The 16,172-nt window shown below is 47.3% G+C and overlaps 1 protein-coding gene across 1 annotated transcript; it reads right to left on the minus strand.

Annotated features, from left to right (window-relative positions):
* Positions 1 to 301: 301 nt before the first annotated feature.
* LOC142466863 (uncharacterized) lies at positions 302 to 13,680 on the minus strand. Its single transcript, XM_075572397.1, has 3 exons — positions 13,594 to 13,680; positions 12,344 to 12,693; positions 302 to 1,914 (listed from the first exon to the last, which is right to left on the minus strand). Exon 3 carries the CDS (start codon positions 1,805 to 1,807, stop codon positions 551 to 553), a length of 1,257 nt encoding a protein of 418 aa, XP_075428512.1. The 5' UTR covers positions 1,808 to 1,914; positions 12,344 to 12,693; positions 13,594 to 13,680; the 3' UTR covers positions 302 to 550.
* Positions 13,681 to 16,172: the final 2,492 nt, after the last annotated feature.

Genomic DNA, 16,172 nt, shown 5'->3' on the forward strand with positions numbered 1-16,172 from the left:
ATATGGGAAGCTTCCACCCGGCGTGGTGTATTCATGAACACCACAGAACATTAGCAAGCCGGGTGGAGGGGAGTGTAAATAAAGATAGCAGCACGCCTCGATATTGCTCAACCCTGTAAAGGTTGCCTCGAGTTGCGCTAGACGCCACCGCACTGACACGTGTGCTGACATCACAGAGGAGCAATATCGAGGCGCGTTGCTATCTATATAGGGTCTGTCTGCGGCCTAATGTCGGCGGCCAATTGGTTGCGGCAAAATTATTCCGATTCACAGCTAAGTGAGGCTACAGACAGCTTCAGCATAATGGGGAATGCACATTTTATTAGAACCAACAGCATAGAAATATAAAACATTATTAAGAAAAAAAAATCTTTAAATTAAACTACAATAAGAATGATACAAATAACCTGCATTTAAAAAGTTATAATTTTTTTTATCCTTTTAAAATGCTTGTTCTGTGCAACATAAACTAAAGTCACTTTTCATTGTGATGTAGCGTAACACAGATAAACGTGTGCACTTATGTGAGCGTCTTAGTCGCTGGTTATCCCTAAACATGCCTGGCTTTAGAGAAAGGTCTCTCCCCTGTGTGTGTCCTCTTGTGTGTGTTCAGATGTGATGACTGACTAAATCCCTTCCCACATTCCCCACATACATGCGGTCTCTCCCCTGTGTGTGTCCTCTTGTGTCTATCCAGGCTGAATAACTGACTAAATCCCTTCCCACATTCCCCACATACATTTGGTCTCTCCCCGGTGTGTGTCCTCTTGTGTCTGAATAGGCTGGATAAGTCACTAAATCCCTTCCCACATTCCCCACATACACGCGGTCTCTCCCCTGTGTGTGTCCTCTTGTGTCTGACTAGGGTGGATAAGTCACTAAATCCCTTCCCACATTCCCCACATACATGCGGTCTCTCCCCTGTGTGTGTCCTCTTGTGTGTGCCCAGGCTGGATGACTGACTAAATCCCTTCCCACATTCCCCACATACATGCGATCTCTCCCCTATGTGTGTCCTCTTGTGTCTGAATAGGCTGGATAAGTCTATAAATCCCTTCTCACATTCCCCACATACATGCGGTCTCTCCCCTGTGTGTGTCCTCGTGTGTGTGTCCAGGCTGGATGACTGACTAAATCCCTTCCCACATTCCCCACATACATGCGGTCTCTCCCCTGTGTGTGTCCTCTTGTGTTTGTTTAGGTGGGATAACTCAATAAATCCCTTCCCACATTCCCCACATATATGCGGTCTCTCCCCTGTGTGTGTCCTCATGTGTGTGTTCAGGCTGTGTAACTGACTAAATCCCTTCCCACATTCCCCACATACATGCGGTCTCTCCCCTGTGTGTATCCTCTTGTGTGTGTCCAGGTGGTGTAACCGACTAAATCCCTTCCCACATTCCCCACATACATGTGGTCTCTCCCCTGTGTGTGTCCTCATGTGTGTGTTCAGGTGGGATAACATACTAAATCTCTTCCCACATTCCCCACATACATGTGGTCTCTCCCCTGTGTGTGTCCTCATGTGTGTGTTCAGTCTGGATAAGTAATTAAATCTCTTCCGACATTCCCTACATACATGCGGTCTCTCCTTGGTCTGTGTCCTCTTCTGTAGGTTCTGGTCTGATAACCAAGTCAGGCTCTTCCCACTTTCTCCAAGATCTTTTCCTGTGGCCGCTGCTAATATATATATTTTGGAATGAGAAGCAGTTACATTGTTTATTAATTGCCTTGACTGGTTGAAAGATGCATTTTCTGTCATATTTATTGGATTGTTGCAAGATTGTTCTGTCCTCATCTTTTCCATATACTCATTTGGGTGTTTGAACTTCAGATGTTTGAGGCGGTAATCCTGACTGCTAAAAGCAACCTTGCAGTGTTGGCATGGGTGGATTATTGGTGCTTGTCTTTGTACTAGACGAGACAAAAAAGTAACTGTTACACAAACTGTCTTACAAAAGGTCATGCAGGAGAGGTAAGTTGGCATATCACAAAAAAATTGACGATGAAAGTAAACTGTATATGTACATTGTAAAAATGAAGGGTTTAGCACAACATGTGCAGCATTAGGGCCCGGAGAGCAGATGTAGTGGATCATACATTTAAAGTGGATCATAATATTTAATGATTTAAAAGGAAATCTCACTAGCTGCAAAACACCAATTAAAGTGGCAGAAATCTTTTCAAATCCTTTGATAGATAGTAAGTCTATAGTTTCAGTTGTGAAGGTATAATTAAAAACTGTTTGTACAATGAATAGAATACGTGTCATATTGTTATATAAAATCATCATTTTTATTCTATTGATGTTTCGATTTTTGATAGTTGTTCCTTATGAATTATAATCCCTATTTTTTTATTTTACATTGTTTTGTTTTATATTTTATTGTTATGTTGTCTTCACACTGTTTTTATTTATTAATTAAAGTGCACATTTTTAAAATGTGATAAATATTGAATTTTTTACCACATTGATCTGCGCTGTGGGTGTTTTCCTGTTTTTCTGCATCTCCTTGCCTTGCTGAGTTGCGGAGTGAAGCAGGGCCATTTCCTGATCCCTGAAGTGTACACGATAATTCACTGTTGTTGCCCCGAATATCATTACATTCTTGTGAGTAGGACACCCAGAAGAGCCAAGCTTCTAATGAATTCATTCATATAAGAAATCATCTGCACTTAGATTTGTATTGTTGTTGTTTTCTCTCCTTACATCCTCCCCCTGGATTGTGAAATAGCAACTTAAACAGCCCGGCATCTGCGATTAGCTGCATGCAGGGAGAGATCAGACCGCAGACCTCCGCTACGTGATGACGTCACTTTGTGCGCTACGTCCAAACACGACTTTAGTTTGACGGTGGCTCATAGGGTTTATATATGCTTGGATTCCGTAAGCAGCCGCTGTAAATGCTGAACATAATGAGCAACCGATATGCAGTGTGCACAGACGCACATAAATGCAAGGAGGAAGGGAAAGAATGGAATGTACAAACTGATTGAATACAAAATAAATTTTAAACAGCTGTAAAAAATTAATAAATAAAAACAGTGTGAAGACAACATAACAATAAAATATAAAACAAAACAATGTAAAATAAAAAAATAGGGATTATAATTCATAAGGAACAACTATCAAAAATCAAAACATCAATAGAATAAAAATGATGATTTTATATAACAATATGAATGAAAATATCACTAAAAGACATGATTTCTCTGGCTTTACATATAATCCAATGCTGTGCTTAAAAGCTATGTTAACAGCGAGCATTCGCATATAAGGGTTCCATGTAAAAATGGTTTTCAGGCAATAGGTGATACGGTGTGCTCATTTGTATGTCATTTCCCAGAATCCCTTGCTGCAGTGGAAGCACTGTATGCTAGGTGATATAGGTGGAAGGCAGGGTTGCAGACCTAAAATAAAAAAAGAAACTGGTAAGCAGCAGGCCCAAGAGGGGCAAGTAGACCAGTAAAGTCCTGTGTGTAACAGCACTCAAATCACAACTACATAGTTACGTAGTTTAATGTGTCTAATACAGAAAAAGCTCAGAGTTCAAAAAGTCCAACAGTGTACTGATATGATGAAAATAATATAAAAACAATTTTAATCGTAAAATAGCGTTAAAATAAAAGGGTGTTAAAAAAAAATCCCCCAGGGCAAGAGATATGCTTCAAAAAATAATAGAAAAAAAAATAATAGAAGCTCAAAAAACGGTACTAATGTACCTAATTCCTATAACAGGGAAATGACAAGGCTGGGTAGCCTGTCAAAAATAGATAATTGAGCCTACTAGTAGGAAGGGAGCTCCTAAGCAAACTCCCCCGTCCCACGACCACTCTGCAATTGGAACAATATTAAAGGAGTGACAGAAATGTCCGTGCTAAGAATGATGGGACAACCGTATAATAACCCAGAAACAGACATATAGTAAACCAAGGTCACTGTGCATAAATGCCAAATGTCAGTGGATGGAGATATTCACAGCCACAGTCACAGTCAATGCAACAACAGTGAATAATAAATACTGAGTACTCACTAAGAACTCAGTCAGAGACCCCCCCCCTCTCCTCTTCCTATCCCTGTCCTGTTTACAATTAAAAACATATACTAGTATGATAAGGGTAACAAAGCCGACAGGCTCTTGGCTAGTAGACTAAGAGGGGTACAAAAAAGATCCCAAATAACGGCAATCAAGAATAGGTCTGGTGAGATACAATACAGTGACAGCAAAATTGCGGCAGAATTTACTAAATACTATACCGAATTATATAATCTGAGATCCAAAAATGGCCGACCTGAACCGAGAGCAACTGAATTAATAACGCAATATTTAGACAAATGTCACCTCCCCACAATAACGGAGGAAGAAAACACAGTCCTCAACGCTGAGATTTCAAAGGAGGAACTGGAAGAGGCGGTCAAATCACTAAAAATAACTAAGTCTCCTGGCCCTGACGGTTTCACTAATGTCTACTAGAAGAGATTCTTGCCCACACTATCCACGCATCTCCTAAAAACATTCAACCACTTTATGGAAGGGAACCAAATCCCCTCATCAATGTCCCTTGCCAACCTAGCTGTAATACATAAGGAAGGCAGATACCCGATGCAATGTGGAAGCTATCGTCCAATCTCCCTCCTCAACAGTGACCTCAAATTATATAGTAAAATACTTGCGAACAGATTAAACCCCATCTTACTAAGATTAATAAACACTGATCAAGTAGGATTTGTCGCGGGCAGGCACGCCTCAGACAACACTCGGAAGATAATCAACATTATCGACCATGTCCACCTCACAGGAACCAAAGCAATACTTCTGAGCTTAGATGCAGAGAAGGCGTTCGATAGAATAGACTGGCAATTTTTGGACCATGCTATGCGCAAATTTGGCTTCAAAGACGCATACCTAGAGGGGGTCCATAGGCTATATCAAAATCCGTCAGCATCAGTAAAATTACCAGGAGGCAGTAACCAGAGATTCGAGATCACAAATGGAACTCGGCAGGGATGCCCCCTGTCCCCTCTTCTCTTTGCACTAACCATAGAACCCCTAGCATCGGCAATAAGAGCCAATAAAGACATCCAAGGAATAGAAATTGGGCACAGGCAGCATAAAATATCCCTATTCGCAGACGATGTCATCTTAACTCTCGCCAAACCCCAAATCTCCCTACCCAACCTCCAAAAAGAGCTCCTGGATTTTGGAAGAATTTCAGGGTACAAAATTAATAGCAACAAGTCGGAAGCCTTGAATCTAAGCCTGCCAGAGCCAGAGGTAAAACTCCTCAAGCTAAATTTTAACTACCGTTGGAGCTCCTCTTGTATCAAATATCTGGGAGTTAAGATATCGAGGACCTACCAATCTCTATACCAACAAAATTACCCGGCCTTGTTACGGAAAATCAAACAAGACCTAGAAAAATGGGGAGGATATCAGATATCATGGATCGGGAGAATGATCTAGGTTAAAATGAATATACTCCCTAGATTACTATAATATTTCCAGACTCTCCCGGTCCACATCCCTGGCTCAGAATTGAAGAACATCCAAAAACTAATTTTCCAATTTATTTGGCAGGGCAAAAAACCCAGAGTCCCCAGAACAGTTCTACTGGCCTCAAGGGGAAGGGGAGGACTTGGGGTTCCAGACATTACAAGATACTACCAAGCCGCCCAATTGAGACAGGTAGTGGTCTGGAACGCTAACCCAAACCAATACTGCTGGCTGGATATAGAAACGCATTATGCCGGGATGCCTTCACTGCCAGCTTGCCTTTGGTCCCTGAGCAGAGAAGACATGCAGAATAGTAAAGTCAAACTAGGCCCGATGAGGCATACATGGGAGACCTGGACGAAATGCAAATTCAAATTTAAGCTCACAACACCCCATTCTCAACTTACACCGATTCATAAAAACCCAAAATTCCCACCTGGTTGTGAGCCCAGACAATTCGATCAATTTAAAGCAAAAAACATTAGAGCGGTTGCCGACCTCCTGAGTCTTGGGCAGTTCCCGAGTTTCCAAAGTATACAAACTAAATATGAAATAGTAGGGTTGAACGTCTTCAAATACCTACAAATCCGACACATTATTCAAACATTATCCCCAACGTTGGAATTTCCCCCTCTCACTGGTTTCGAGCGGCTCTGCAGAGAAACAGCTCACCAGAAAGGTCTCATAACGCGAATTTGCGCAGAACTGGAGAGGGCAATAGAAACCCCCACACACGACTATATGCTACACTGGGCAGCAGAACTTAATATAGTCATAGACCGAGAGGATTGGGAAAGTATTTGGGAAACAGCCTCAGGAACTTCCATATGTACCACAATCAAAGAAAATATATATAAAATACTGTTTCGCTGGTATCTTACTCCAGTTAGAATAAATCAAATCTACCCCCTGGCTTCCGATCTATGTTAGAGAGGATGCGGGCAAAAGGGAGACATGGCCCATATTTGGTGGACATGTCCAGAAATTCAGAAATACTGGGAAACCATACATCTTATACTATATTAGTGAAAGCACTGTATGCCTGCATGCATGCATGCATGCCTGCCTGGATGTCCGGTGTCCCTAGGGGCAATCTCATTGGTCCCTTGGCCTGCCCGCCCCCGCACACCTCTCATTGGCCTCACACACTCACACCACCCCCTTGGGCCGCCCCCCACACCTCTCATTGGCCTGAGGCGGAGTGACGGGCCAAAGGTCCAAAAAAACACACACACACACACACACACACACCTCTCCCCCTCCCCGCTCCAAATCACCTCTCCCCCTCCCCGCTCCAAATCACCTCTCCCCCCTCCCCAAATCACCTCTCCCCCCTCCCCAGCGGCATCACCTCTCCCCCCTCCCCGCTCCAAATCACCTCTCCCCCTCCCCAGCGGCATCACCTCTCCCCCTCCCCGCTCCAAATCACCTCTCCCCCCTCACCGCTCCAAATCACCTCTCCCCCCTCCCCGCTCCAAATCACCTCTCCCCCCTCCCCGCTCCAAATCACCTCTCCCCCCTCCCCTCTCCAAATCACCTCTCCCCCCTCCCCTCTCCAAATCACCTCTCCCCCCTCCCCTCTCCAAATAACCTCCCCCCCCTCCCCTCTCCAAATCACCTCCCCCCCCTCCCCTCCCCAGCAACATCACCTCCCCCCCCCTGGCGGGGGAACGCAGCTGCCACGCGGCGCGTAAGAACCCCCTTCCTCCCTCGCGGCGCCGAGTCAGACGATGGCGGCGCCCGGAAGTACAGGTAGGTGTCGCTCCCCCACCTCCGGCGCGAAACGGAACTGAGAAAGGGCGCATCAACTGAGGTGTGTGTGTGTGTGTGTGTGTGTGTGTCCTCCTGTCCACTGCCCCCCCCCCCTCCTGTCCACTGCCCCCCCCCTCCTGTCCACTGCCCCCCCCCCCTCCTGTCCACTGCCCCCCCCCCCTCCTGTCCACTGCCCCCCCCCCTCCTGTCCACTGCCCCCCCCCCTCCTGTCCACTGCCCCCCCCCCTCCTGTCCACTGCCCCCCCCCCTCCTGTCCACTGCCCCCCCCCCTCCTGTCCACTGCCCCCCCCCCTCCTGTCCACTGCCCCCCCCCTCCTGTCCACTGCCCCCCCCCTCCTGTCCACTGCCCCCCCTCCTGTCCACTGCCCCCCCCTCCTGTCCACTGCCCCCCCCCCTCCTGTCCACTGCCCCCCCCCCTCCTGTCCACTGCCCCCCCCCCTCCTGTCCACTGCCCCCCCCCTCCTGTCCACTGCCCCCCCCCTCCTGTCCACTGCCCCCCCCCTCCTGTCCACTGCCCCCCCCCCTCCTGTCCACTGCCCCCCCCCCTCCTGTCCACTGCCCCCCCCCCTCCTGTCCACTGCCCCCCCCCTCCTGTCCACTGCCCCCCCCCCCTCCTGTCCACTGCCCCCCCCCCCCTCCTGTCCACTGCCCCCCCCCCTCCTGTCCACTGCCCCCCCCTCCTGTCCACTGCCCCCCCCCCTCCTGTCCACTGCCCCCCCCCCTCCTGTCCACTGCCCCCCCCCCTCCTGTCCACTGCCCCCCCCGCCCTTCCACTCCACTCTCCCCCCGGCGTTCCACTCCACTCTCCCCCCCGCCCTTTCACTCCTCCCCCCGCCCTTTCACTCCACTCCCCCCGCACTTTCACTCCACTCCCCCCCCTTGCCCTTCCACTCCCCTCCTCCCCCATCCACTCCCCCCCTCCCCCTTCCAAAAACGATGCACACACATAGAATGTGATTCCAAAAAAATGAATGTGATTCCCTCCCTTTAAGGTGACATACCAGCACCCAAAAAAGGGCATTCTTCGCATGGTAAATCCGCCTGCTCCCTTCATTACCTTAGCGTTTAGCCACTGAGGTAATGACGGGGGGTTATTACTGTATTTATTTATTACTGGGTTACCATTTATCACCAATGTGGATCTCTGGTCCCCCCCATTGAGAGGGCCTAGTTATCCACAGAGATAATCAATGGTTTTAGATGTAAAATGTATTTTGAATGTTTTTTGTTTTGTTTAAAACATGTATATATTTTTGTTAATATTTAAAACCAGATTTAGATACTGATCACTTTAAGCTCTAAGATATGCCTGTGTGGATATGCTGGAGTAAATTATCCAGTATTGTAATTGCCAATGCAAAGAGTTGATACAATATTATACAGTCTGGGTATAGTCAACAGTATGTAGTGCAGGAATACTACTATGTCCGGTATTCACACAACGGTTGATTATCAGGGACATGAGGTATTTGTTTGAGCCCGAGATATAGTTGGGCCGCTGGTGGGGGTGTTTCCACCACAGAAGAAAGGTATGAATGACCTCTGTAACCCCCAAAACCACGTGTTTGTCCAACCTCCGACTCTGTTACCTCCTGGTCAAGGACTCCTTGAGAAAGCACTGTTGAGCGTGTAACGTGTGGGAGGAGAAATTTTCCCTGTTCTGTCCCTAGTATGTCTTTTGTTTTTTAAATATGTAACCCATTTAAACTTTTATTTTTATAGTACTTGGTGAGCTTTATTTTCTGGGTCGTCCATTTTGAGTGTTTGCTTGTATGTATGCTTATTTGTTTTATTCGTGTATGATCTGTGAATGTTTGATTCTGCAGAGTATCGCTTCTAGATGTAACCCGCCCTTGTGTAATTCCTACAAGGCATGCAAGAATTGAAAATGCAATCGTAAGAGGTTTTTCCTGTCTTAGATATTTCTGCTGACTTTAGGTTCTGTTGAGCGTGTAACGTGTGGGAGGAGAAATTTTCCCTGTTCTGTCCCTAGTATGTCTTTTGTTTTTTAAATATGTAACCCATTTAAACTTTTATTTTTATAGTACTTGGTGAAAAGAAAAAAGAGTGGTGTGAATAGCGCTAAAGAATCAATCAAAACAAATAAATGGTGATTTAAAAGACAACAATGTGAATATTAAATTAATTAATGAACAAGGCTGCCAGGAACATCTAACCCAAACACAGTTAGTGAGACACAGAAAAAACAAATACAGACCGGCGCCTTAGAGTCCAATTGGATGGTGAATAGAGTCCAATATAGGGCTTGAAATGTCCAATAGTGGATGTTCTAGTCCAGTGGACAGCAGATTCCTCAGCAGCAAAAGTATTATGCCATGCAGGGAAGACAAGAGAACAAAATCATAGTGTAACACAGTTGGTTAAAACTTAACATATACAAACATGCACAGACAAACACAAACAACACTTAAACAACACTAGACAATAGGCTGACTAATATTAACAGTTTTAATGAACATAATAAAATCCAGCACACTGATGACAAGCGGGTTCGGGTTCCGGGGTTGCTGTAAGTAGGATTCCGGTTTTATTATGTTCATTAAAACTGTTAATATTAGTCAGCCTATTGTCTAGTGTTGTTTAAGTGTTGTTTGTGTTTGTCTGTGCATGTTTGTATATGTTAAGTTTTAACCAACTGTGTTACACTATGATTTTGTTCTCTTGTCTTCCCTGCATGGCATAATACTTTTGCTGCTGAGGAATCTGCTGTCCACTGGACTAGAACATCCACTATTGGACATTTCAAGCCCTATATTGGACTCTATTCACCATCCAATTGGACTCTAAGCCGCCGGTCTGTATTTGTTTTTTCATAGTACTTGGTGAGCTTTATTTTCTGGGTCGTCCATTTTGAGTGTTTGCTTGTATGTATGCTTATTTGTTTAATTCGTGTATGATCTGTGAATGTTTGATTCTGCAGAGTATCGCTTCTAGATGTAACCCGCCCTTGTGTAATTCCTACAAGGCATGCAAGAATTGAAAATGCAATCGTAAGAGGTTTTTCCTGTCTTAGATATTTCTGCTGACTTTAGGTTCTGTTATCTGACAGATACAGTAACACACAGGCTGGACACAGTAACTCCCTTATGTCACAAGGTTAAGGGCGGCCCACATATATGGTATATAGGATAAGAATATAGCAATGTAAAGCATATTTATGTATCAACCAATATGTATTTTTGTATGTCATCATATTATTTATCTCTAAGCCAGCCCCCTTAAGGGGTGTATTACTCATTTTGAAATGTATAAAAATGTGATACCAAGCAATATGTTGGCAGAGGCCTGAGTTCCTTGTTGGAATTCTTTTCTCTCAAATTGTGCCATGGTGCAGATAAACTCACCTGTTACTTTGAACCCTTGACTCATTGATTTTATTTCTACGCTTTCACAACTGAGATATCCCCACTATATGTATATACCCCTGGTCCCTGGTGTGCTATGCAATATAAGTTTGTTTGTGCTATCATTATACCTTTATATGTGCCGCTGTGAACAAGGAATGTAACTTACATGTTTACTACTGGCTGACAGTTACAGCCAATCCAGAGGAATGAATTCCTCTTACCTCCCTCCCCTCTAGAGGGAGCGTCTACATGCAATGAGCCGTGATTGGTTGTCAACCACCTCCAATGGAAAGAGGGCATCAATCGGTTACCTCGGCAACAAGAGCCAATAAAAACCTACCAAATTCACTTGGAATCCGCCCCCGATGAAGCCCGTACGTAGGGTACGTCTGACGTCATCATCACGTGACGTCGCTCATCGGAGAGGTGTGGGCTTGTGTACCGTCTGGGTGCTTCGTAGACTGCATTCGTGGCAGCAAGAGCACCCAGACTTTAGTGTCAGTTTGTTTTAATAAAGTGTCTGTGTTCATGTTCATTTAGCAAGAGGTTAGCTACCTAGATAGAGCTAGGGCTATTTACATAGCTGCTCTAGACATAGATATTCATCTATTCAGCTAGGATTCATTTATCCCTCCTCTCACTCCTTGTAAGCTTATAGTTATCCCCATTCAGCCTCTTTCTCGGATTTGATTGCAAGGGACTAGTGATATAACAATATCCTTACTATACTTACCTTTGTGACACTTCTCCTACCCTTACAGACCATCAAAGGGTTAAATAGACTGACAATAGGGTTTATATATAATTACCCTATGTACTACCCCACCTCTCTGGTCTTTTATTATTTTATTAACTTTTTGTCCTGCATTTATGGTTACTCCAAACAGTTTTATTTTAAGATTATACAATAAATATTAAGTTTTAATTAGGGTGTATTCTCTTAGTGCCACAATAAAGGGATTCTGTCTTTCCTCTCACTTAACCCCTTAATTACCTTAGTGACTAGAATGGCAATGCTTTACTGGCCTCTAACGGGGTCAACAGGGTTAGGTAATGTTTAATAACGTATTAACCCCTTTGTTGCCTGTGGTATACCTTGGAAACCACAGACATGAAACGGTTAATGTTATTTTGATCATAGGTTTCTGTAATAAGAGACATTACAGAAGCCTATGATAGAAATATTGAAATACAATAGGACAGAACAAGTACCCTACTGAATGCACTCACGGTGTGAAAATATGTAAAGGTGTAATTAATAAAACCCTTTTAATAAGTCTTAAAAATAGTTGTAAAGAGGGTCTAGGTGTATAGGTACATGCGTTGTCTTACAGTTAAGGGGAGCGAGCGCTGTAGTTCTCAAGATGATATGTAAAAAATAACAAAAAAATGCAGATAATAGTGCAGATGGTAATACAATGTTGAATATTCAAAAAAGTGTCTGCGTCAATATCACTCTCAGATTTGTTCAGATAAAACAGATGTATCAGAAATCCATCTCTCTGTGATGGGAGCCCTTTGTGTAAGCCCTCAGGGGAAGGAAGCCTTATGGATGGTGGTCTTTAGACAATAATCTTGTATTGTAGTAGAACCAATCAGATTCTCAGTATTCCTCCCAAGGTGTGGAAGAAAAGAAGGAGAGAGCGCACAAAAGTGTAATATAATATGGGTATATTGCACATATAGACATAGGATTAAGGCACTCACATTTTGGCAATAGAACAATTCATTGGAGATAACCGCTGGTTGCTGGAGAAAGACGCTGGTACATTCAGCCGCTTGTTCGCTTCCGCATGCGTCACGTCCGCTTATGTCACGTCTGTGACGACATGACTGAGGGCGGAAGAAGCTGCCTGGTTTGTTCGGCTTCTGTGCGTTGCCAGCACCTTCCCGCACTATTCCTCCGTGGCTCAGTGATCTCCAACAGCTGATTCTACGCGTTCCGCTACTGCTTCATCAGGATAACCCTGTATCATGCTAAATAATATCATATTGATACATTCCAGTAGCTCCTGGTGAGTATATCCCCAAATGTAATCGGGATAGGGCATTGATCCCTGTAGATACATAGAGCGATACAACTGTAAATACTTCTCCACTCATACACACGCTGCTGTGACTGACATGCTTAGACACTGTATTCTGAGGCACATTCTAAAAATGTATTTACGCCTCGAGGCGCGATTCTTCTGAGCGCATCCAGTTATAGCCTCGGATGATAAGAATGACAGTGTAGAATTAACTCAAAAGTAGTCTAAAAATGCTCAGACGCATCACATCCATTCAGGTTCCCTTTGTATGCAACAGCAAATATATACACAGTACTTTGTTATCAGCATATTATAGAGAAGCAGGAAAATGGTGGAGACGCAGCTGGTACCTATATATACACACACACACACACACACACACACACACACACACATATATATATTTATTTTTTAAGTTATGGTGGGTGAAAAAGGTGACAGAAAACCTCTACCTGTCACCTTTTGCCTGGAATATCCATTCACATGGAGCCCATTTAAGCTGATACATCACCTTTTTCACCCACCATAACTGAAAATGTATGGTAAACCTACCCAGCCTAGAAATATTTCAAAGCAAGTTTAAATCAAGCTCACACTGATGATACCCATCAAGATTGGAACATGTCTGAGTGGTTTGTACTTGCTTTGCTAGTCCCATGCTGTGTTTAAAAGCTGTGTGAACGGCAATGCATCAGCTTAAATGGGCTCCATGTGAATGGATATTCAAGGCAAAAGGTCACACATTGTGTGCTCATTTGCATGTCCTTTCCCAGAATCCTTTGCTGTAGTGGGAGCGCTGTATGCGAGGTGATAATGGTTGAAAGGCAGGGTTGCAACCTGTCTGAGACATGTGAGTGTGCTCAAAAGTGATATTCTTTAAAAAAAAAAAAATATATATATATATATATATATATTATATGTACCTACCTCTCGGCGTTGCAGATACAGGCGGCTATGCTCTGATCTATCCTCTTTGTAATGCAGTTGGAGTTCCCAGAAGTGGGGACACTGACTACATCCAGGTCACAGCTCTGTGTCATACTGCCCATGCTCACACTAAGGGGATCATGGGAGTTGTAGTTTTTAGACTGCAAAACGGATCACATGTCACATACTGTGCAGATTAGAAACAAGACAGTAACATTTCCCAGGCTCTGTGCTAGGGGAAGATAGTTTCTGCTGCATGTAGCTGTGTATACTCCTCTTAGTCCTTAATATATCTCAGTAAAGCTGCTTCAGTTCCTCTCTTCGGCCAATGTTGATGTGACATAACCCCTGAGGCTGTAATACATAAAATAAACTGAAGTGCACATATATAATATACACACAAACACACACCTGTTCTCTCTGTGTCTCATAGAGGGCTGGGGCAGCACAGGTTGCTGGTTTTGGCTTTTAAATTATCAGATTATCCTGATTTTATCATTTCATTTATTTTTCAATTTAATAACAAGTGCCCCACGCTCCCTCACACAGAACCCCCCCGCTCCCTCACACAGAGCCCCCCCGCTCCCTCACACAGAACCCCCCCGCTCCCTCACACAGAGCCCCCCCTCTCCCTCACACAGACACCCCCCTGCTCCCTCACACAGAGCCCCCCTCTCCCTCACACAGAGCCCCCCCCTGCTCCCTCACACAGAGCCCCCCTGCTTCCTCACACAGAGCCCCCCCCACTCCCTCACACAGAGCCCCCCCTGCTCCATCACACAGAGCCCCCTGCTCCCTCACACAGAGCCCCCTGCTTCCTCACACAGAGCCCCCCTGCTCCCTCACACAGAGCCCCCCCCGCTCCCTCACACAGAGCCCCCCCGCTCCTCACACAGAGCCCCCCGCTCCCTCACACAGAGCCCCCCCTCTCCCTCACACAGACACCCCCCTGCTCCCTCACACAGAGCCCCCCCTGCTCCTCACACAGAGCCCCCCCTGCTCCCTCACACAGAGCCCCCCTGCTTCCTCACACAGAGCCCCCTGCTCCCTCACACAGAACCCCCCCGCTCCCTCACACAGAGCCCCCCCGCTCCCTCACACAGAGCCCCCCCGCTCCCTCACACAGAGCCCCCCCTGCTTCCTCACACAGAGCCCCCCCCACTCCCTCACACAGAGCCCCCCCTGCTCCATCACACAGAGCCCCCCTGCTCCCTCACACAGAGCCCCCCTGCTTCCTCACACAGAGCCCCCCTGCTCCCTCACACAGAGCCCCCCCCGCTCCCTCACACAGAGCCCCCCCGCTCCCTCACACAGAGCCCCCCCGCTCCCTCACACAGAGCCCCCCCTCTCCCTCACACAGACACCCCCCTGCTCCCTCACACAGAGCCCCCCCTGCTCCCTCACACAGAGCCCCCCCTGCTCCCTCACACAGAGCCCCCCCTGCTTCCTCACACAGAGCCCCCCTGCTCCCTCACACAGAACCCCCCCGCTCCCTCACACAGAGCCCCCCCCGCTCCCTCACACAGAGCCCCCCCGCTCCCTCACACAGAGCCCCCCTTGCTCCATCACACAGAGCCCCCTGCTCCCTCACAGAGCCCCCCCTCTCCCTCACACAGACACCCCCCTGCTCCCTCACACAGAGCCCCCCCTCTCCCTCACACAGAGCCCCCCCCTGCTCCCTCACACAGAGCCCCCCCTGCTTCCTCACACAGAGCCCCCCTGCTCCCTCACACAGAACCCCGCGCTCCCTCACACAGAGCCCCCCGCTCCCTCACACAGAGCCCCCCCTGCTCCATCACACAGAGCCCCCCTGCTCCCTCACACAGAGCCCCCCTGCTTCCTCACACAGAGCCCCCCCTGCTCCCTCACACAGAGCCCACCCTCTCCCTCACACAGAGCCCCCCTGCTCCCTCACACAGAGCCCCCCCCTGCTCCCTCACACAGAGCCCCCCTCTCCCTCACACAGAGCCCCCCCTGCTCCCTCACACAGAGCCCCCCCTGCTTCCTTACACAGAGCCCCCCCTGCTCCCTCACACAGAGCCCCCCCTGCTCCCTCACACAGAGCCCCCCTGCTCCCTCACACAGAGCCCCCTATCCCTTACACAGAGCCCCCCTCCTGCTCCCTTACACAGAGCCCCCTGCTCCCTCCCACAGAGCCCCCCCCCTGCTCCCTCACACAGAGCCCCCCCCCCGCTCCCTCACACTGAGCCCCCTGCTCCCTCACACAGAGCCCCCCCCTGCTCCCTCACACAGAGCCCCCCCCACTCCCTCATACAGAGCCCTCCCTGCTCCCTCCACAGAGCCCCCCCTGCTCCCTCACACAGAGCCCCCCCGCTCCCTCACACAGAGCCCCCCCACTCCCTCATACAGAGCCCCCCCCCCACTCCCTCATACAGAGCCCCCTCCCTGCTCCCTCACACAGAGCCCCCCCTGCTCCCTCCACAGAGCCCCCCCTGCTCCTTCACACAGAGCCCCTCCCTGCTCCCTCACACAGAGCCCCCCCCTGCTCCCTCCACAGAGCCCCCCCTGCTCCCTCACACAGAGCCCCCCCGCTCCTCACACAGAGCCCCCCCCTGCTC

This window comes from Ascaphus truei, chromosome 15 (assembly GCF_040206685.1).
Source record: "Ascaphus truei isolate aAscTru1 chromosome 15, aAscTru1.hap1, whole genome shotgun sequence".
Lineage (NCBI taxonomy): Eukaryota > Metazoa > Chordata > Amphibia > Anura > Ascaphidae > Ascaphus > Ascaphus truei.

Coding starts and splice junctions, on each gene's coding strand:
- LOC142466863 (XM_075572397.1), bottom strand. CDS start 1,807: ATGGAAAAGATGAGGACAGAACAATCTTGCAACAATCCAATAAATATG.